The 21,310-nt window shown below is 43.5% G+C and overlaps 1 protein-coding gene and 1 pseudogene across 13 annotated transcripts in view; both read right to left on the reverse strand.

Moving 5' to 3' along the window:
- PPFIBP1 (PPFIA binding protein 1) overlaps positions 1-21,310 on the reverse strand; it is a 149,493-nt gene that overhangs the window by 61,825 nt on the left and 66,358 nt on the right. For all 13 annotated transcript variants that reach the window (XR_009558245.1, XM_060279452.1, XM_060279456.1 and 10 more), the window contains 2 exons: positions 5,482-5,565; positions 812-1,017 (listed from right to left, as the gene is read on the reverse strand). Coding sequence is in view for 12 of the 13 variants with exons in the window: in XM_060279452.1 (XP_060135435.1) it covers positions 812-1,017; positions 5,482-5,545 (270 nt within the window). In the remaining variant the exon portion in view is untranslated. The remainder of the gene's footprint in view (positions 1-811; positions 1,018-5,481; positions 5,566-21,310) is intronic.
- LOC132592743 (testis-expressed protein 30-like) lies at positions 5,581-10,046 on the reverse strand (annotated as a pseudogene).

Genomic DNA, 21,310 nt, shown 5'->3' on the forward strand with positions numbered 1-21,310 from the left:
TTAATGTGATAATGGAATCAGCTCTAAATGTTTTGCTGAGCAAGAATTTCAGATATGACTGAGACATATCTGTTATCATTTTTTCCTAAAAGCTTTGAAACTTGTACTTCTGTTCATAAACTGAAGTGTTCATAAACTGAAGCGAACCTTCCCACTGAAAGTAATGGAAAGTGATTTAATCCGTTCCAGATGGGTCCGCGGCGTTCGTAAACCGAAAATTCGTAAACCGAGGTGTTCATAAACCGAGGTTCCACTGTATAATGGTTAGAGTGTCAGATTGTGGCTTGGGAGACCAGGGTTCGAACCCCACTTGTCCGTGAAGCTCACTGGGTGACCTTGGGGGCCTGTCCCCGTCTCTCAGTCTAATCTACCTCACAAGAACCCGGACGTTCTGCAAAATATTAAAAATCAGCCCAGATGATGATTTTGCCTTTGCAAAAGAGGACATGTCTGGGAAAATCTGGACATATGGCAACCCTAGCTTCACACCTTTCAAACCAGAAAAAATGGGAGAAAGCATGAGGAATTGTTCTTCAAAACGGATGAAGACAAAATTAAGTACGTACAATGTATTCTGAATCATTGTGAAAGGAACACAGAAAACAAGCCACCTGACAAAACAAGTCTAAGGGAATCAATAAAAAATGCAGCATGGCAATGTGGGGCTTTGATACGCATTTAGCAGCACTGCAGTATTTGACAATCATTCAGCAGTGCACATTAAGATCAAACACAGAAGCAGTGAACATATATACCCACATTGTAGGACTACATACATTGTATTTGCCAATAATCCATGCAAATGCCATACCATTTGGCTCTGCAACCATTCCATCAAAATCTCTGCTGTCGAATCTGGGACTTGACACCGCAATCCTTCTTTTTCATCCGCTTCCATCATCTCCAGTAAGCCACGCAAATCCTCCACGAGATGCAGCGCTCGCAGGCTACCCATGAATGGAGAAGTCGGGGACTGGCAGTCAAATATGCCATTCGAATATTCCAGAGCCTTGGAACCTAGACAGCACAAATATTGAAACACTTGACTACGGCACAAGCTAGATTTGTGCATGTGTGGGGCAGAGGAGAGGGAAACAAATTCAAAATAATGAAAGAGCTGCTACAAAAATGGAGGTTAAAAATCAACCCAAAACGGCGGGCATATTGCCTGATGAAAGTGGTAGCTTTTGAACGGTGTGACCAATGTTGTAGTGACATGAAGAAAATGAACCTGACCAAAAGACGCACCTAATTTTTAGAGGAGGAAAGGGGGAAAGCCCTGTGGTTGGTTTTTTGTTTTGTTTTTTTGGATCAGCTCACAGTTGTGCAGCTTTTTGCAAAGGGGGAAAGCTCCATTTTTTGAGCATCAGCTCCAAGTTGTGCAGCTTCTTTTGCAATTGGGAAAAGCCCCGTTTTTGGGTGGATCAGCTCACAGTTGTGCAGCTTTTTTTGCAAAGGGGAAAAGCTCCATTTTTGAGGATCAGTTCAAAGTTGTTGAACTTACCTTGCAGGGGGGGGAATCCTGTTTTATGGAGTTCAACTCACAGTTCTGCAGCTTCTTTAGGAAAGGAAAGGGAGCCATATCTGCAGTTTCCAGACAGATAATCTAATCAGCCAGTCACATGTGGCTGGGGAAACACAACAATGGAGGCTTGGGCAAGGGGGTGGGGCCGGGAAGGGAGCTAGTGTCTCTTATCTCCCTACCCGATCTCTTGCAATCAGCTGCTGAGCGGGTTCTCTTTCGCTCTTGTTAGCCTTTAGCTCTTTCTTTTTTAAAAAAAAAAGCACGGTCTGCTTTTCACTCCTGGGTAATTCGGCTCCAGGGACCAGGCATTCGCTCCATAAGACGCACAGACATTTCCTCTTAATCCATAAGACTCCTCGCTCCATAAGACACACAGACACTTCCTCTTACTTTTTAGGAGGAAAAAATTGTGTCTTATGGAGCGAAAAATATGGTATGTATTCCTCAACTTTGTATACTATGTTTCTTCCAAGGTCTTAAGGAAGAATATAGGTTATCCCTTTTTTCCCTTCCTCACCCTTTATGAGCAGGGTTGAGGGAATGTAACTCGCTGAAAAGTTACCTTGAGCACTTCATGGCTTCGTCGGGATTCAAACCCAGGTTTCTCATGTATTTCTGCTACAATACATGAGCTCTGTGTCTTATGTACTAGTGTTGATTTATACAAGCTTGCAGTTTTGAATAATTGCACATTAAACCCTACAAACCAGATTATGTGGGTGACATTTATACAAATGAATTATCAAAGTTAGTTTGCTGCATAGCAGTGTAGACAAGTCTGCTCAAACCTGAAGACACAATGTAAAGTATTATGAAAATTGCTCTTATGATATATATCCAATCCAGTTGTGAGTTAAACCGAAAGGAAAGATACCAAGAACTCTGGCCAGAAATTTCAATGTAAGGAATAAAACCTACTCATGAGTTGCAGTCAAATAAAGGTATGTATTCTAGTGAGAATAACAGATTTAAACAGAACACACAAAAAACTTCAGTTCACAGGAGCATATGTAGCTTCAAATAAGTGTTGTACCTTAGAATTCACAAAATATGTATATATAATGGTACATTACAATGAAAAGACACAAAAGATATCAATAAACAAAAACATTAACTATCAAACTGATTCCCTTTAGTGTTCTAAAGGGTCGTTTTATATAGAGCTGGAGTGCTGAGTCAATTCAGGGCAAGACTCCAGTATTGTTCACAAAAGAGTTGTTTTATATATAAAGCCGAAGTGCCGAGTCGATTCAGGGAAAAAACCCAGGACAGGGCCTGCTAATTTATGAAGTCGTGTTGGTTTTTGAAATGAAATTCTACGCTTTTCAAATATCGTGCCTGAGTTTGGAAAGATCAACGTGTATCTACTTTCTTCTGAGCCAGAGTTCTTGGTATCTTTCCTTTCGATATATCCAATCCAGGCCTCTGGTCTTGTTGCTTGCAGGACAGCCTTTGCGACATACATGGTTTAATCAATGCCTCAATACCAGCCATTAACTGAGCTTTAAAATTACAGTCACACAGAAGACATCGGCTGTGACCTCTACAATTCTGAAGAACAGAATTTTTGCGGCATCACAGTATGTTGCGTGGATGCAGCACCCAGCAAGGGTTATTAGTGCTAGGGGAGAGAAGATGGGGGGCAATGGAAAGCTGTGAACTGTGCTTGAGGCAGCAAAGGCAGGGAGAGAAGTTTGAGCATCTGTGCTCAGAAGTCTGATGCCCAGGAAGCAAAAGAAGAGAGCAAGCCCAGGTGACTGCGCATGGAACCATTTCTGCGTGAAGGCCAGCTTTAAATTGCCACAGGCCTCTTTGAAGCAAGCTGTTTGTGTGGACCACAGACCTCCAAAAGCACAGGATTCTCCACATTTTGGGGGGCCAGTTCCCTCCACCCATCTCTTCCCTCCACCCAGGATTAACACACAGGTTAAGTGCTTCAAATTTGAAATGAATTTACTCTTTAATTGACTGGTTTTGCCTTGTTTTTCATTTGAATGTGCCCTAATAATTGCTTACAATGAAAGGCAAGATATAAATCTTACAGAGAATTTCGTTTTCTATCATATTTATATCCTGCCCTGGGTAACTCTCATGGGGAATCTGTTCAGAAAGTGAAGCTGAAAGATATAATGAAGATCCATGGTCACACAATGACTTCCATGACTTCCATGAATCTGAACCAAGGTCTCTTCTGTCCAAGTTCAGGCTATCTACTTCACTAGCATATATGCATGCCAATAACTAAGAGGTCAATTCAGGTGACCAGCTAAAGGAAGCATTGAGCTTCTTTTTTAAGTTCACTGAGCTGTTGAGCTGTTTTTCCACGATCCTCCACTCTGGCTCCTCACCATATTAACTTGTGTATAAAGACGGCCCTCAATTTCTCACTAAATTTTTACAAAGGAAAAGGGTTGTCTTATACATGGCAAAATACAGTATTTAGAGACAGAGCACAGGTTATTCTTTCTCATTTTGTGGATTTTATTTATTGTGACAACATCTCATGAGGTGCTATATTATTATGCAAGGTGCATCCGCCTTGCTGGTCAGGCCTAGGTCCAACAGGGTCCAGAAAAACAAGAGCTAGGGGCCTCTGGGAAGCTCACAAGCAGTGCATGATAGCAACATACCTTCCCTGTTCTCTCCCACAACATCTGAAGTTCAGGGGTAATCTGCTCCTGAACATGGAAGCTCTGTTTTATTATCATGGCTGATAGGATTAGACAAATTCACAGGAGCTAAGCCTTTAGATAGATAGATAGATAGATAGATAGATAGATAGATAGATAGAGCCACATAAGTTCGAGTATTACGGTAATATAAGTTAATATTTTTCAAGTACTTCACTGACAAAATGTCCTTTTCCCTCAAGCATTCTACACCATAGTGTTGATAATTTGGATATTTTATTCATATTCATTTAATTGCCTTATCAAGGTCAGTCTGGAGCCAATAACCTTTAGGGAAACGCAAATGCAATTGTAAGTAGAAATATGCTATATTCACATCTGTTAGACACATGTATTTATGATGCAAATCCTTAGAAAATCTATGTGGCTAAAGTGAGATGGATGGGAGGAAATAATATGTTATTATCCATTTCAGAAAGTATTTTGCAAGGGAAATAACATCACTAATCTGGAAACTCGGCACCTTCATGTCTTCTGCACCCACTCAGAATACTTTTCTAGTTTAAACAGCTGTTTGCACAGCTTGGCTTGGCATGAAATCAAACCAAAATGCTAGTGTGCATGGCCGGAAGATTCCTTCCCCTGGGGATAAATTTCAGAACGGAGTAAGAGAGACAGTCTAGTTGAGACCTAGTTCTCACAAATAGCTGATGAGGTGATCAAACTGTTTTTGGGCTGTGCTACTTCAGATGGGGGAGGGGGGATGTGGACCATCGATGGGAACATGCTACATCTGTCACAAAACCCTAGGACATAAAGGTAATTCAGGCCTACCCTTCTTATATGCTGGTATGTTATGAGCAGGGAATGATTATCTCCATGAAAAGGCTGTTCAACCTTCCGTCTCTGCCATTGTCCAGGCACAATTTTACCACCTCATCCCCCTTTTTGTGTTAACATAATCCAGGTTGCTCCTCGTGGCCCTTCTCCCTTTGATAACCTCCAACACGCACAACAACACTTTAACCTATATTTTTTTGGGGGGGGGGGAAACATTCCTCCCTCAAATGAACAGACTGCAACAGTGAGAGCCACATCACCTGACAGCTTTGAAAAGCAGGTGGTGAGTGCGAAGCAGAGAGCTTCAAGCAAGTTAATGGTTTAGTTTAAATGAATTTGCAAAGAGAAGAGCAGTTTCAGTCTGATTCTATGAAGAGAGAAGAAATTCACCATGCTCAGTGGCTTCCTAGTCCAGAACACACACACCCTCCAGGAGCAAAAGGGCAATTGAGCAGATTAAAAGAAAACATTGGGTTAATGTTCTACCTGCAATAATGCCATCCATCTGTTCCAAAGCGGCAGCCAGCATCTCACTTGCATCACCCATCATTTTCTGGATTCTGCAAATACCTGAAGTAATGAAGAGGCAATGTTAAACATGCTTTTCAACCCTTCAGAAGCCACAGCTAAACTAAGCAATCTGCAAATGATCATAGAATCAGAGTCGGAAGAGACCCCCAAGGGTCATCTAGTCCAACTCCTTACTTCACTTCAGCATTTGAAGAACAGGATTCTGTTCCCCAAAATGTCCGCAGGTGCACATCACCCAGACCTGGTTTAGACAAGGCTGGGTTGCTTGGGAACCTAGCGTTTGAGTAGGGAGGGAGACTGCATTCCTGCAGAATGCCTATTTCCAACAGCATGCACAGTTATAGCCTGCCTGGTTTGGAGAACATCTGTTCCCTTCTAAAGCTGGCAGATGTAAAGTGAGCTCACAGGGGAACTGAGGTCTTAACAAGCCCTCAAAAACCACATATTTTGCAGTTGTGTCCTGCTAGCTACAACGGGATTGATAAAGACAACAACAAGGATTATAGCTTCGGCTCATAACCAGCTGCAAAAATGGCCCGGAAAATGTTGTAAATCTAAACCAGCACACACAAGTTGCGACTCACGCAGCACACCAGAGGCATGTGGTGGGCCACCAAGTGCTGCCTCCCTGGGGCTGCAAAATCAGAGAAACTGTCAAATACTTGGTAAACCAAAGAAAATGGCTGGATGGCTTCATCTGGACTGCTGGCCACCAGCTGCACAAGCTCTAAATAACAGAGGCCCCCAATGTTCTCCCCAAGAGCTGTTCTCATTACGTTTTCGGGTTTTATGCAAGATACCACACATTTGCCAGCCACAAGCTTGGAGCTGACAAGTTGTAAAATGTAAGCAGTTTCTTTCTGTCAGTGGTTTTTGCTAATCATGCAGAACCATTTTTCTTCTTAAAAATACACACGTTGCCACAATCTACCACAACATGATGTGATAAACGTTTCATAGACAATCCCCATCACACACACTTATCTTACAAAAAATGGTGTGCTATATACTTTTAAACATTTGATCCTGCAGGTTTTTAAAACGTTGGTAATTATGGGAAAGATCTTCGCCTGAGAACTGCTGCCAGTCACAGGGGCAACACAGGACTAGATGGACAAACCCCAACCAAGTGCAAAGCAGCCTTTCCTATTTCTGATATGGGCGGCTGGACTGCTTACTGGGGCCTGATATCAGCAACTAGGAAGAACTGCCCTGGCCGCCAATTTGTTCACAGGCTAAGTTCAAGGTGCCAGCCCTATACAACTTGGGACCGGGGTACCTGAAGGATTGTCTCACCCCTTATATCATCTTATCAGGAGGTCCATTCTGCACAATGTAGGAATTGGACCTTTAGCACTGTGGCACCCTATACCCTTTGGGATTTCCTCCCCCTGACCAGCAGATAGGTACCATCTTGGCTGTCCTTCTGACTCTACTGAAGACTTTTCTCTTTCCAGAAGCTTTTTCCAGTCTGTTTTAATAAATAAAACAAGAGAGTTTGGAGCCTGCTGTTTGCCAACCAGTCAGGGTCTTGTTGCTGGCATCCATATATGAGCTGAAACATGCATTATTAGAAAGGCAAGTGGTACAGCTTTTTGTTTGTGGCCACTTCAAATGAGATTCAAACATTGAAATGTCCTCCTACAAATCATACAAAACTAGCATGTTATGGAAAGGGCTAGCGCAGGTTTGGGGAGGGGGTTGGGGTCATTTTTTTCTTTGAAGGTTTACTTTAAATTGCTCCCCCATAACATAAGAAAACAATCAAATCTCCCACCTAAGTGAAATACTAGCATCCAACAACAGATGCACAAGCAATTTCATGTAATGTATTTTGACTCTTCAACATTCTTCTATCTTCTTCTTCTTCTTTGGCGATCACTCGTATCCGAGTAAGATTGTCTTCCATAAACACGGTTTTAACAATGAGTCCGTAAGTGACTGTAGAGGACAATTCTGGATCCACACGTCCTTTCACAGTGGGGACATTGGTTTCCGGGCAGGAGTTGGTCACGGTGTGGATTTGCCAAGCACGCCTTCCTCTTAGCACATTTCTCCCTTATGTCCTGAGATCGAGTGTCTTCAAAGCCCATGACACCTTTGGTAAAGGCTGTTCTCCAACTGGAGCGCTTGCAGGCCAGTGTTTCCAGTTGTCAGTGTTTATACTACATTTTTTTAGATTTGCCTTGAGACAGTCTTTAAACCTCTTTTGTTGGCCACCAGCATTACGCTTTCCATTTAAGTTCGGAATAGAGTAGTTGCTTTGGAAGACGATCATCAGGCATCCGCACAACATGACCAGTCCAACAAAGTTGATGTTGAAGAATCATTGCTTCAACACTGGTGATCTTTGCTTCTTCCAGTACACTGATATTAGTTCGCCTGTCTTCCCAAGTGATGTGTAAAATTTTTTGGAGACACCGTTGATACAATCTTTCGAGGAGTTGGAGATGGCATTTATAAGTGGTCCTTGTTTCACAAGCATATGGTAAGGTTGGTAGTACAATAGCTTTGTAAACAAACATTTTGGTTTCCCTGCCAATGTCCCAAACACTTTGCACTTTAATCAGGAGAAATCTGCAACTGTTTATCACACATCTCATCTGTATCTCCAGACACAAATAGCACAGGAGACTTAATGGACAATAAATCTTCATCCCGAAGTTTAGAGTGAAGCTTTGACCAATGCAGTGGATAAAAACTTGAATGAAGCTGTCACTTTCTTGGTCCGCTTGATGTATCATGGAGGCAGCAGCACACAAGCCCCTTGAACAGCCTCCAAGAAAAGTGCCAGAAAGTGTGCAGCTGCCTGATGATCTTAAATATTCCACAACAGCTTTATATGCTTTAGTTCTATATATGATATTGAGGCTTCTGCAGGTAAATCGCAGACACAGAAATATATGAGAGGCCAGGTAGTTTGCCAAAGATACAAGGTGAGAGAAATTCATATCACCAGATGCTCTGTGAGTAAGAATAACAGCAGACAGCAGCTTCTTCTTGGGGATGGAGAAAACGGCGTCTAGATATTTGCTTCCAAATGGTATTTTCAACACTGGTGTCGCAACAGTCACCCATTTTCCTGTTATGATCTGGCAAGTTCATGTCTCAGAACTCTTGACTACAAATCAATTTAGCTTTAAGCTTCCCAATACAGTCCAGATTTTTTACTCAGATCTGCCATGTTTTGGTTCAATGCTGTATACCAGAGATGACTGACGTGTGTCTTGTCCCCCCCCCCCACGTTGTTGGACTATAACTTCTTCCATCCCTGAGCATGGGCCATGCTGGGCTAAGACTAGCAGGAGTGGTCATCCAACAACATCTGGACAGAGACAGCTTAGCCATGCCTGCTCTACAAAGTACTGTACATGGAACTGTTTGGAGAGCCCTGCTGGTAGGCTCATCTCTAGAGAGAAACTCGACAACCGAATTTTTCGACTTACGAATGGGGGTAATGGCCACGCGTTTATGAATGTCTCGACATCCGAAAGGAAACCGCGGTGGTTTTAGAGTAGCTCGTGCCGGAGGCGGGGTCTGTGGGGTGTGGGCTAGTTTCCATGATGATGGAGGAGGAGGAGGAGGAGGTGTGGGGATTTTGCCTCTGGAGGGCGCTGTTTTTGTTTGTGTAAAAGCACATTTTTACCAGTGTAGGTATGAGGTGTGAACAATCTGAGGTTATACAAACACTCGGGTTGTGGCATGGACCGTTGTGTCCAAATTGTAATACAATCGGTCAAGCGGTTTCGGAGAAAAGTGGAGCCCACAATTCCGCCGTTTTTACATTTATATATATATATATATATAGATTCACAAAAGCAAATGACTTCAGTTTAGACCATCATTTTGCTTCCAAATGGCCAAGTTCTCTTGCCTTTTGTATCAGAAGTGAATCGTGCAGAATTTGATACTAAATTCCCAGCACCACCTTCTACACAAGGAACACCTTTCATTTGGAAATGCCTGGAGGGGACTTCTCTGATGTGGGTTCTTTCCCAGTTGCTGCTGGGAGGAGAGTTAGGGAGAGAGCAAGTGAGAGAAGGCCATGTTCCAATGCCCATACAGTGGTGCCTCGACTTACGAAATTAATCCATTCCCAAGGCACCTTCGTAAGTTGAAAAATTCGTAAGTCGAAAAAACTTCCGGTTTCCCGCAGCCATCGAACTGAAGTGGCCTTCTGGGTAGGCCAGGCCCACGCCGTCCCAGAGGTCTGGAAGACGGTATCGGACACACCCGACACCAATGTGGCCGCCTCCTCGGGAGCAATCCCACTCCCTCAGACACAACCGCACACACACACCCGACAGCTCCGATGCCAGTGTGCCCACCTCCTGGGGAACAAGCCCCCTTCCTCTGACGCTGCCTCACCGTCTGACAGACCCCAACACCACCACGACCGCCTCCTTGGGAACAAGGCCTCTCCCACAGATGCTGCCACACCACCCAAAAAACCCCACTCCACCGTGGCCACCTCCTCCGGACCAAGCCTGCTTCCTCTGACGATGTCTCACCGCCCAACACCGCCCAACACCACCGGCGCCTGCCTCCTCGGGAACAAGGCCTCTCCCTCAACCCACTCCCTCAGATGCTGCTGCACCCCCAATACCACCGTGGCCGCCTCCTCGGGACCAAGCCCGCTCCCTCAGATGCTGCCCCACCACCCAACAACCCCAACGCCACCGTGACCCCCTCATCGGGACCAATGCCTTTCCATAAGCCACTTCCCCTCTGACCATCACACCCAGAAAAACCCACCTAGGGACCCATAACTACCTACATTCCACAGCCACCCTCTAAAACTTTACACCATCCCACGTCTCCCCAGTAACCCCCCACCTCGCCCCACTAACCTCCAAACCCCACACACACACCAATAACTCCCACCTCAGGACCCCTAACCACCTCCATTTTACACTTGCTATACAACACCAACCACCCTCCATAACTTGACACCATTCTGCATTACCCCAGTAACCCCAAACCCCCACAAAAAAACAAAAAACCACCGAGAGACACTTCACCCACGACAAAACTGTCAATAACAACGTCCAACACACTACCGCCACACACATCCCAAGAGAAAACCCAAACCCCAACGCCCATGCCACCATCGATGATTCCTCCACAAAATACATAAAGACAGAACAGACTTTCTAATATCAACTATCTTACTCCTTTCTTACTAATTTCACACACAATACCACAGCAACACGTGGCAGGGCCAGCTAGTACACGGATAAAATCTTAACATTATGGGTTATTGTTATTTTATTTCAAGCAGCTAGGCAACTACATGGGCAGAGAGTATGCCGTCACAAGCTTTAAAAATTAGTTCATCGAAAGATGCCCCATCAGTCTGTCTAAAGGAAAGCAGGCTTGAGCATGAACAGTAACCTCTGATTGACATACGCCTCTTTCAGTGACCTACTTTCTGAAGTTAGGGAAGCTAAATCTCGAAAAGCAAATAGTAATCTACATGAATGAACTGCACAGGCTAAAAAAAGAGCAGCCAGATCAAAGAGTTGTAAAATTCCACAAGCAGCAGCTTCTTGGGGCATGAAGGCCACATTTGCAATCTCCCTGAAACTGGCATAATAGACCCCTTCGCTCTCTTATCCCATGTGCACAATAAAGAGCCATCATTTCCGGGACCAAAAATAGACAGATGTTAGATACAGACTCAATCATTCAATACAGCTGTTAACAGTTTGATTTCAAAATCTGTCTATCCCTACAAGAGGAACCAGTAAGGTTCAAAACACACGAGGAATTGCCTGCTGGTGCTTACATTAAAGTAGACATGTACTATGCTGGGTTTCCATTATTTAATTAGGTTGCAGCACATCCCATTGCAAAAGTTCAGAACAGGTAACAATATACTAATGGTTCTGGTCTCTCCTGGACTATTGGCCACCAGTAGCTGGAATTAAAATGTCTTCTATCACTTCCAGAAGACCACCCCACCAGGCTTGAGTTTTGGCTAATCTGCAGGGAAAGAATTCTAGAGTTGGGAGTTAACCCCTTGAGAAAAATTCTGTGTGGCATTACTGTATTCCTAGTCTACACTAAAGGGTGTGGTGGAACAAAGGAGTAAAAGTGGTCCCTTGCACATCTTAGACACGAGCCATTCAGGGTTTTATAGGCCACCACTAATACCTTTCCTTTTTAGCTCTATTCAATTCAAGTTCAACACAGAGCACAGGATATTGGTAAATGTTCCCAACTGATGCACATCCAATAAGAATAAGATAAGATAAATAAAAAAAATTCCTTCAGTAGCACCTTAAAGACCAACTAAGTTTTTATTTTGGTATGAGCTTTCGTGTGCATGCACACTTCTTCAGATACAGTGAAATGGAAGTTTCCAGGCACTTATGTAGAGAAGGGGTGGGTTAGTTCTAAAAATATATTTATATTCTAAAAATATCCACCTGATGAAGTTAAACAACAGATCAACAGAGCCAGACAGATACCTAGAGAGAACCTGCTGCAAGACAGACCCAAAAAAGAAAATAACAGAACACCACTAGTCATCACATACAGCTCCCAAGCTAAAACAGTACAACGCATCATCAGAGATCTACAGCCTCTCCTGGACAATGACAGCTCTCTTTCTCAAGCTCTGGGAGGAAGACCTTTCATTGCCTACAGACAGCCACCCAATCTTAAACAACTCCTCACCCACAATAATACAACCACCAGACTTAACATGGACACTGGTACCAGAGCCTGCAATAAACCCAGATGCCAACTTTGCTGCCACATACACCCAGACAACACCATTACTGGCCCCAACAACATCCAACATACCATCTCAGGACTATTTAATTGCTCATCCTCTAACATTGTGTATGCCATCAAATGCCAACAGTGCCCTTCAGCTCTCTATATTGGACAAACAGGCCAAACCCTACGCCAAAGGATAAATGGACATAAATCTGACATCAGGAACCAGAAGACAGAAAAACCAGTAGGAGAACACTTCAATCTCCCAGGACATTCTATACAAGATCTCAAAGTAGCTGTCTTACTACAAAAGAATTTCAGAAATAGACTGGAAAGAGAAGTTGCTGAATTGCAACTTATCACCAAGCTCAAAACCATGGAGGGACCTGGTTTGAACAGAGATATCGGATTCTTATCTCATTATACATGATAAGCGATCTTCAGCCATCTCAACCCTTGCTTTTTCATGCAAAACCATTTGCAGTCGTTTGCGGTCATCAACAGCTATCAGTCAGTCAATCACCCATTTCCACCACCCTTCTGAGTGATCCCCCCTCCCCATCCCCACCCCTCCCCACCCCTTCTCTACATAAGTGCCTGGAAACTTCCATTTCACTGTATCTGAAGAAGTGTGCATGCACACGAAAGCTCATACCAAAATAAAAACTTAGTTGGTCTTTAAGGTGCTACTGAAGGAATTTTTTTTATTTTACTTCGACCCAGACCAACACGGCTACCTACCTGTAAGATAAGATAAGATACACATCCAATAAGATGTGTATCTGAAGAAGTGTGCATGCAAACGAAAGTTCATACCAATGACAAACTTAGTTGGTCTCTAAGGTGCTATTGGAAGAAATATTTTTTTTATTTTGATCCAATAAGAAGTTCAACGGATAATAATAATAATTTATTATTTATACCCAGTCCATCTGACTGGGTTGCCCAACCCACTCTGGGCAGCTTCCATCTATATCTATATCTATATCTATATCATCTATATCATCTATATCATCTATATCATATATATATATATATATATATATATATATATATATATATATATATATATATATATATATATATATAAAAATGTAAAAGGGCAGAATTGTGGGCTCCACTTTTCTCCAAAACCGTTTGACCGATTATGTTACAATTTGGACACAAAGGTCCACACCACAACCCGAGTGTTTGTACAAACGTGTTTTTACACAAACAAAAGGTAAAAACGTGTTTTTACACAAACAAAAGCAGCGCCCTCCAGTGGCAAAATCCCCACACCTCCTCCTCCTCCCTCCCCATGGAAACTAGCCCACACCCCACAGACCCCGCCTCCGGCACGAGCTACTCCGCCCAGGGAGATCCATCCACCAACCCTCTGGGTAGGCCAGGCTCACACCGTCCCAGAGGTCTGGAAGACAGTATCGGAAACACCCGACACCAACACGGCCGCCTCCTGAGGAGCAATCCCACTCCCTCAGACACAACCGCACACACACCCCCGACAGCCCCGATGCCAGTGTGCCCACCTCCTGGGGAACAAGCCCCCTTTCTCTGACGCTGCCTCACCGTCCGACAGACCCCCGACACCACCACGCCTGCCTCCTCGGGAACAAGGCCTCTCCCTCAACCCACTCCCTCAGACACGGCCGCACCTCCGACACCACCGCGGCCTCCTCCTCGGGACCAAGCCCGCTCCCTCAGACACTCCCGCACCGCCCGGCAGCCCCCACACCACCACGGCCACCTCCTCCAGAGGAAGACCTCTACCTCAGATGCTGCCTCACCGCCTGACAAACCCAACGCCACCATGACCGCCTCCTCGGGACCAACGCCTTTCCATAAGCCACTTCCCCTCTGACCATCATACCCAGAAAAACCCACAGCCATCTCCAGGGGAACCAGCCCACTCCAGGAATCCTTTCAACCTCCCCAAGACCCAATCCACCCCGGGAGACACTACCATCAACACACCCAAGGACCCAATAAACAATAGGACCCCACAGACCTCAACCTTCCTCGGACAACTACACCTCTTCCACTCCACACAGGACTATAAAGGTAAGACACGACATCTCGGACCCCACCTACATGACCACTACCCCCCCACACACACACACACCAAAAACCCATCTAGGGACCCATGACTACCTACATTCCACACCCACCCTCTAAAACTTTACCCCATCCCACATCTCCCCAGTAACCCCCCACCCCGCCCCACTAACCTCCAAACCCCACCCACACACCAATAACTCCCACCTCAGGACCCCTAACCACCTCCATTTTACACTTGCTGTACAACACCAACCACCCCCCATAACTTGACACCATTCCGCATTACCCCAGTAACCCCAAACCCCCACCAAAAACAAAAAACCACCGAGAGACACTTCACCCACGACAAAACTGTCAACAACAACGTCCAATAGAGACCACTCCACACTACCGCCGCACACATCCCAAGAGAAAACCCAAACCCCAACGCCCACGCCACCATCGATGATTCCCATCGATGATTCCTCCACAAAATACATAAAGACAGAACAGACTTTCTAATATCAACTCTCATTGGCACAAGAACTACTGATCCTAGGAAAAGCCTTCTTCTTTTGTTTTGGCATGGTTTGTGTTCCAGATATGTCCAAATTGTGATTCATGCTGAGATGCAAGGGGCATCCTCCTCAGAGTGAGGGAAAATATGTTGGTATTGGGAGCTACTGGATGATTCAGTTAAAAGCGCAATTCAGACACTGAGTCTAAATGAAAAAGGGCCAGGGTGGATTTGATTTAAATCAAACTGATTTAAATCACGATTTAAATCACGATTTAAATCACTAGTCAGTAAGGCTTGATTTAAATCATAGTTTTCTACATAAAGACTAATTCATAGAATCATAGAATCCTAGAGTTGGAAGAGACCCCAAGGGCCATCCAGTCCAACCCCCTGCCAAGCAGGAAACACCATCAAAGCATTCCTGACAGATGGCTGTCAAGCCTCTGCTTAAAGACCTCCAAAGAAGGAGACTCCACCAATTCTTGCTGGTATAACTTTAATATGCAAGTAGATGAAGATTTTTAGAATAACAACTTTTCATATTAGTTTTTTATCCCCAGTTTAATAGGTTAATCATTCATATTTGGACAACTTTACTGTTGTACTTAGGAAGGAGAAAAATAATCATTACCTTAATAATAACAATTTAAATAGATTTATTCAACTGAAACAATAACATTACAGCATATGTTATTTGCTTAAACAAACATCCATGCTTGTTAACTAATTTGGCTAAACAAAAACAAAATATATATATTTTAAGAAATTTAGACTGTCAGCCCAGCCTGCACATGAAAAACTTAAATACTGTCCACTCCAAACAATCAGAAAAATATTGTTTCTGTTCTATTCACTGAACTTCTTGAAACTTAGCACTGATTCTGTATTCATAGGTTTGTAGAACAATAGGATTAAGGTCTTTTCTCTCAACTCTGTTCATGTTATAACATTTTTGCTGTGAAGAAGATGCATGTGATCTCTGTTGAGTCAAATTCAGTTTTGAGAACTGCTAAAGTAAACCAAGCATCTGTGATATCATCTTGTAGGCAGAGAAACTGCCCAATAATCTTACAAAAACCTCTGGAAGAGCATGACATTGTGAATGGATTAATGGAATTTATTTACCCAAAAAATTAAACATATACAACCTTATTCTACATAATTAAAAAACTAATCTTTATTTCATGATGGAATAACCTTTGGATGGTAATATATTTTCCTCAAAAAGCATTTTATTTTTAAAAAATCGATTTAAATCAAAAAAATTGATTTAAATCAAAAAAATCTGATTTAAATAAAAAAATCCGATTTTTTTTATTTTTTTAAAAAAATCATTGATTTTTATCCACCCTGAAAAGGGCACAGCCAGAGCAGTATATCAAGTAGAGGCACAACAGCCAGACACAGGTGCCTTTCATCATTTAATTCATATATTTTTTCAGCACACTAGCACATATCCTGGAGATGTACAGTTTGGAAACGACAGACCTTTCTAAATCTGGAATGAGCAGCACAGTATAAAAAAGGAATTAGAGTGTGCTTTAGTACCAGCTCTGCACAGCAAACAGGGAAAGAATGCAATCCCCTCAATGCCTTTTTAAACAGGCAGATTAGAGTAGGGACTGGCACAGCCAGGTACAGAGTCCTGGAAAAAACCTTTCTCCCTCTTAGTCAGTGCTTTGACACAACACAATAAGAAACAACAGGGGGGCAGTAGTTCACATACGACTCAAATGCATTCTACGGTGCAAGATGCTGTAAAACAGTTTCAAAAGGGGAAAACACATTTGCGAGAACCTAGAACAGATACTTTTTAACAAGTGGAAACCTGTTCAGTAAAAATGATGTAATGATAAGGTAAGGGACCTCTGACCATTAGGTCCAGTCGTGACCGACTCTGGGGTTGCGGCGCTCATCTCGCTTAACTGGCTGAGGAAGCCGGCGTACAGCTTCCAGGTCATGTGGCCAGCATGACCAAGCCGCTTCTGGCGAACCAGAGCAGCGCACGGAAACACCGATTACCTTCCCGCTGTAGCGGCACCTATTTATCTACTATCTATTTATCTAATGATAGTATCCCTCAAATCCATTTAATATGCACACACTGTGAACAGACATGTTTTTGTACTAATAGGGCAAATAAAGTGAGCAGGTTGTGGGGAGTCAGATTTTTAGTAGGCTTATGCTATTTTCATCAACAGTAGAGAAGTTTTAAAGGGGTGAGACATAGATACAAGTACACTCATAGGAAAAGAAATCATTCAGCACACAAAAATGTCCCAACATCAGTAAAGAGCATCAATAGGAGGAGGAGGAGGAGGAGGAGGAGGAGGAGGAGGAGGAGGAGGAGGAGGAGGAGAAGGAGGAGGAGGAGGAGGAGAAGAAGAAGAAGAAGAAGAAGAAGAAGAGGAGGAGGAGGAGGAGGAGGAGGAGGAGGAGGAGGAGGAGGAGGAGGAGGAAGAAGAAGAAGAAGAAGAAGAAGAAGAAGAAGAAGAAGAAGAAGAAGAAGAAGAAGAAGAAGAAGAAGAAGAAGAAGAGGAGGAGGAGGAGGAGGAGGAGGAGGAGGAGGAGGAGGAGGAGGAGGAGGAAGAAAGAAGAAGAAGAAGAAGAAGAAGAAGAAGAAGAAGAAGAAGAAGAAGAAGAAGAAGAAGAAGAAGAGGAGGAGGAGGAGGAGGAGGAGGAGGAGGAGGAGGAGGAGGAGGAGGAGGAGGAGGAGGAAGAAAGAAGAAGAAGAAGAAGAAGAAGAAGAAGAAGAAGAAGAAGAAGAAGAAGAAGAAGAAGAAGAAGAAGAAGAAGAGGAGGAGGAGGAGGAGGAGAAGGAGGAGGAAGAAGAAGAAGAAGAAGAAGAAGAAGAAGAAGAAGAAGAAGAAGAAGAAGAAGAAGAAGAAGAAGAAGAAGAAGAAGAAGAAGAAGAGGAGGAGGAGGAGGGGGAAGAAAGAAGAAGAAGAAGAAGAAGAAGAAGAAGAAGAAGAGAAGAAGAGAGAAGAAGAAGAGAAGAAGAAGAAGAAGAAGAAGAAGAAGAAGAGGAGGAGGAGGAGGAGGAGGAGGAGGAGGAGGAGGAGGAGGAGGAGGAAGGAAGAAGAAGAAGAAGAAGAAGAAGAAGAAGAAGAAGAAGAAGAAGAAGAGAAGAAGAAGAAGAAGAAGAAGAAGAAGAAGAAGAAGAAGAAGAGGTGGTGGTGGAGGAAGGAAGGAAGGAAGGAAGGAAGGAAGGAAGGAGAGGAGGAGGAGGAGGAGGAGTTTGGATTTGATTTCCCACTTTATCACTACCCTAGGGAGTCTCAAAGCGGCTAACAAATGCTCTGTGAGGTGAGTGGGGCTGAGAGACTTCAGAGAAGTGTGACTAGCCAAGGTCACCCAGCAGCTGCATGTGGAGGAGCAGAGACACGAACCCGGTTCCCCAGATTACGAGTCTATCGCTCTTAACCACTACACCACACTGGCACTTTGCCACAGTCCATATGCATTTTCAAATTGCTTTGAAGGACCATTTCAAACAGACATTCACTTTTACTTTCCCAAACAACACAGACAAAAAATTCATGCCAATTCCTGCACTCACCGCTGAACACCTTGTTCGACTTAACAATTCGTCAAGGCAGACAGCAAAAGCCAATTTCAAGCCAAAGTAAATTTCCATTATCAGTCAAGAACTACTTTGTCAGCTATTGACATTCCAGTCGTGTTGCGCGTACCTATACATGTGGCCATTTCTAAATGCTGGCAGAGAGAAGTTTCATTTTTAAATGATAAATCAAAACCCTTCTTGACCAAATGAGCTGTATGAATGTACTCTGAAACAAATATTTATGAAGAAAAGGAACAAAAAATCCTGCAACAAACAGCATTGCTTTACACACATAGGATGGAGGGTGGAAATATTTCTTTTCTTTTTTCCAAATCAACTTTTATTAAATTTTTCACTTACAATCCAATCATATCATATTAATTATTCCAAATTATACAAATGCATATCAATTAATCGCAATATTATGCCAAATTATAAAAAAAAAATCACTGCCCATGCTTCAAACTCTGAGGGTGGAAATATTTCTTTACACAAAGATTACAGCAGTCTGCTAAGACCCGTGCCTCAAATATGGACTTTAGAATGCAATCAGAAAGGTTTAAACAAATTGTATAGTTTGTCCTTGTGCTGTAGAGGGAAGGGGGGGTAGAAGAGCCCATCCAGGAGAAGGAAAAGTGTGTTTCTACACACAAATCTGGAGTGCAGTCCCCAAGATTGTTGGGTGGCACCTTGTACGCCTCCTTCCAGCAACTCCTGCAGCCAAGCGGGTGCCAAAAGTCTGCTTTCCTTTGGACCACATCAGCAAGGCTGAGAGGGGACTCTTGTCATCTGGGCAGCCCAGGACCTCCAGACACACGGTCCAGACTTCTGTCCCAGGAAGGTCACTTCACTGCTAACACAGCGGTTTGACTTCACCCCCAGAGGCACACTCCACTGTCTCTCAATACAGATACCGGTAGATGCCAACAATAGTCTACCCTGTCCCACCACATCTGTGCCACTCGTCCTTCTTTGCTACACAGCTCCTATATTCTAGTTAAGGTGGAAAGAAGGGGGAATTGTGCCAGATAGGAGATAAGAGATAATTCTGGACAAGGCTCCCGCAATACACTTTGCTGCCTAAGATAAATGAAAAGGGGGACTTCCGGTCTACCATCATTGCGAGGAATCCCCAAGCTCCGAGGATCCTGGCGCTGTGGGGGGGAGCCGCAAGAGCGATGTGGCCCCCCAGAAGAACCCCAGATTGAGCTGGGGTTGTGGAGACTCATCTGAGCCCCCAAAATATCTCCTCTGCTCCCCGATAAGCTCTTTTAAGAGCCCCGAGAGTGAGCAGAGATGAGACGTGGGTGCCTTGAGTGGACTCGCTACCTCCGCAATGCGAAGCTCCGAGCCGACAGCACTTTGGGCGGTGGATTCTTCTTCCAACTTTGAAATAAATGGACATAAGAGTTTCAAGGTATGAAGAATTTAAAACGTGAATTTGCAACCAGTTTGGACATAATTTCTGTTGTTGAAGTTTGGAAATACGAACTGCGCCATTTCCTGCCTTGCAATCTGTGCTGTTCCCATGAAACCTGAGGCGAGCAAGATGTCAGTAGACATAATATCATCTGACTTCTCAGACTTTCAAGAGGAACTCCTGATATTGCTTTTGGATTTAAAAAGTGATGTGCACCAGAACACTATACAGATTGGAAAAATAAACCAGAACTGTGTGGAAACCAAAAAAGGACTAATTTCAATAGAGATTGCAGAGAAGAAAGACGAACAACCAACAGTCCTGGACAAACCAACTGAACCTAAAGAAGAAGAGGAAGGAGCATGGAACATTGTTCCCTCAGTGAGAGGGGGGGAACAAGACCCATGCTTGATTCAAAGGTTTTTCAAAGAAGAACCAGTGTGGAATAATGCCCCGCCCCCAGTGAGAGAGGGAGGGCAGGATCCACACTGGGATCAGAATTCAAGGGGATTAAAAATTGTGAAAGCACTGAAAATTGGAAACGAAGTTGGGTGGCATTGTGTAACAGCTAGAGAAGTGGGGAGGCAGCAGGGGATGAAGAAGGAAGAGTGGTGGATTAGGCGGAGACAGAGTGGGAGTGGGGTGAGAAGTAATAATGGATGTTATTTTTTGACTGATTAAGATGGTCCGAAACTGGAACAACTTATGGAGCTGGCTGATTCATCGGGAGACCCTGAGTCCAGGGGAGGGGAGGGGCTGAATTAGATTTAAGTGTTTAAATGTTACTACTGTAGGTTAGAAGAATTTATGGAGAATTTTTGGGAATAAACTTTAGGCTAAGGAGGGAATAAGAAGATAGATGGTTGGAAAAATAAAGTTAGATTTGGATTAATTGGAGTAGGTTTAGGATAGTTGATATTTTTAGAATAAAAATAATTGAGATATAATGATAAAAATGTGTAAAGTGATATAAGATATAATATGAAAATTGCTTAATTTGGATTTAAATATGGACCCAGTGTGGGGGGAATCGAGGAAGTCTACAATGTTAAGTAAAAAATGTTAGAATTGATATGTTTTTCCTTTTTTTCCTGTTGTTTTCTATGTATTATTTTTGCTTTTGTCTTTTTGTTTTTGCTTTTTGTGATTTTGTGTATTTTGTAGTGTTTGAAAATGAATAAATAATATTTGGGGGGGGGGGAGATAAATGAAAAGGTTGACACAGATACACACCCCAGTGTCACATACAGAAACCTGGCTGCTGGCCTGACTGCTGACTCTTATCTCAACATTGGTGACAGGATAGTGTCCTCTACTGCACCTGAGGCATCAGGCTAGTTATTGGGGGGGGGGGGGGCAAGACAGACTGCATAACATACACAGGTCTGCCATCCAACAGAGGGGAGAGGTCATGAGACTTAGGAGGGATAGTCAGGGGGCTGACACAGCCACCCCCCACATTTGCCACAAGATTAATCACCTGACTTCACCTAATGTTGGGGCCAGCCCTGATTCT

This window comes from Zootoca vivipara, chromosome 10 (genome assembly GCF_963506605.1).
Source record: "Zootoca vivipara chromosome 10, rZooViv1.1, whole genome shotgun sequence".
Taxonomy (NCBI): domain Eukaryota; kingdom Metazoa; phylum Chordata; class Lepidosauria; order Squamata; family Lacertidae; genus Zootoca; species Zootoca vivipara.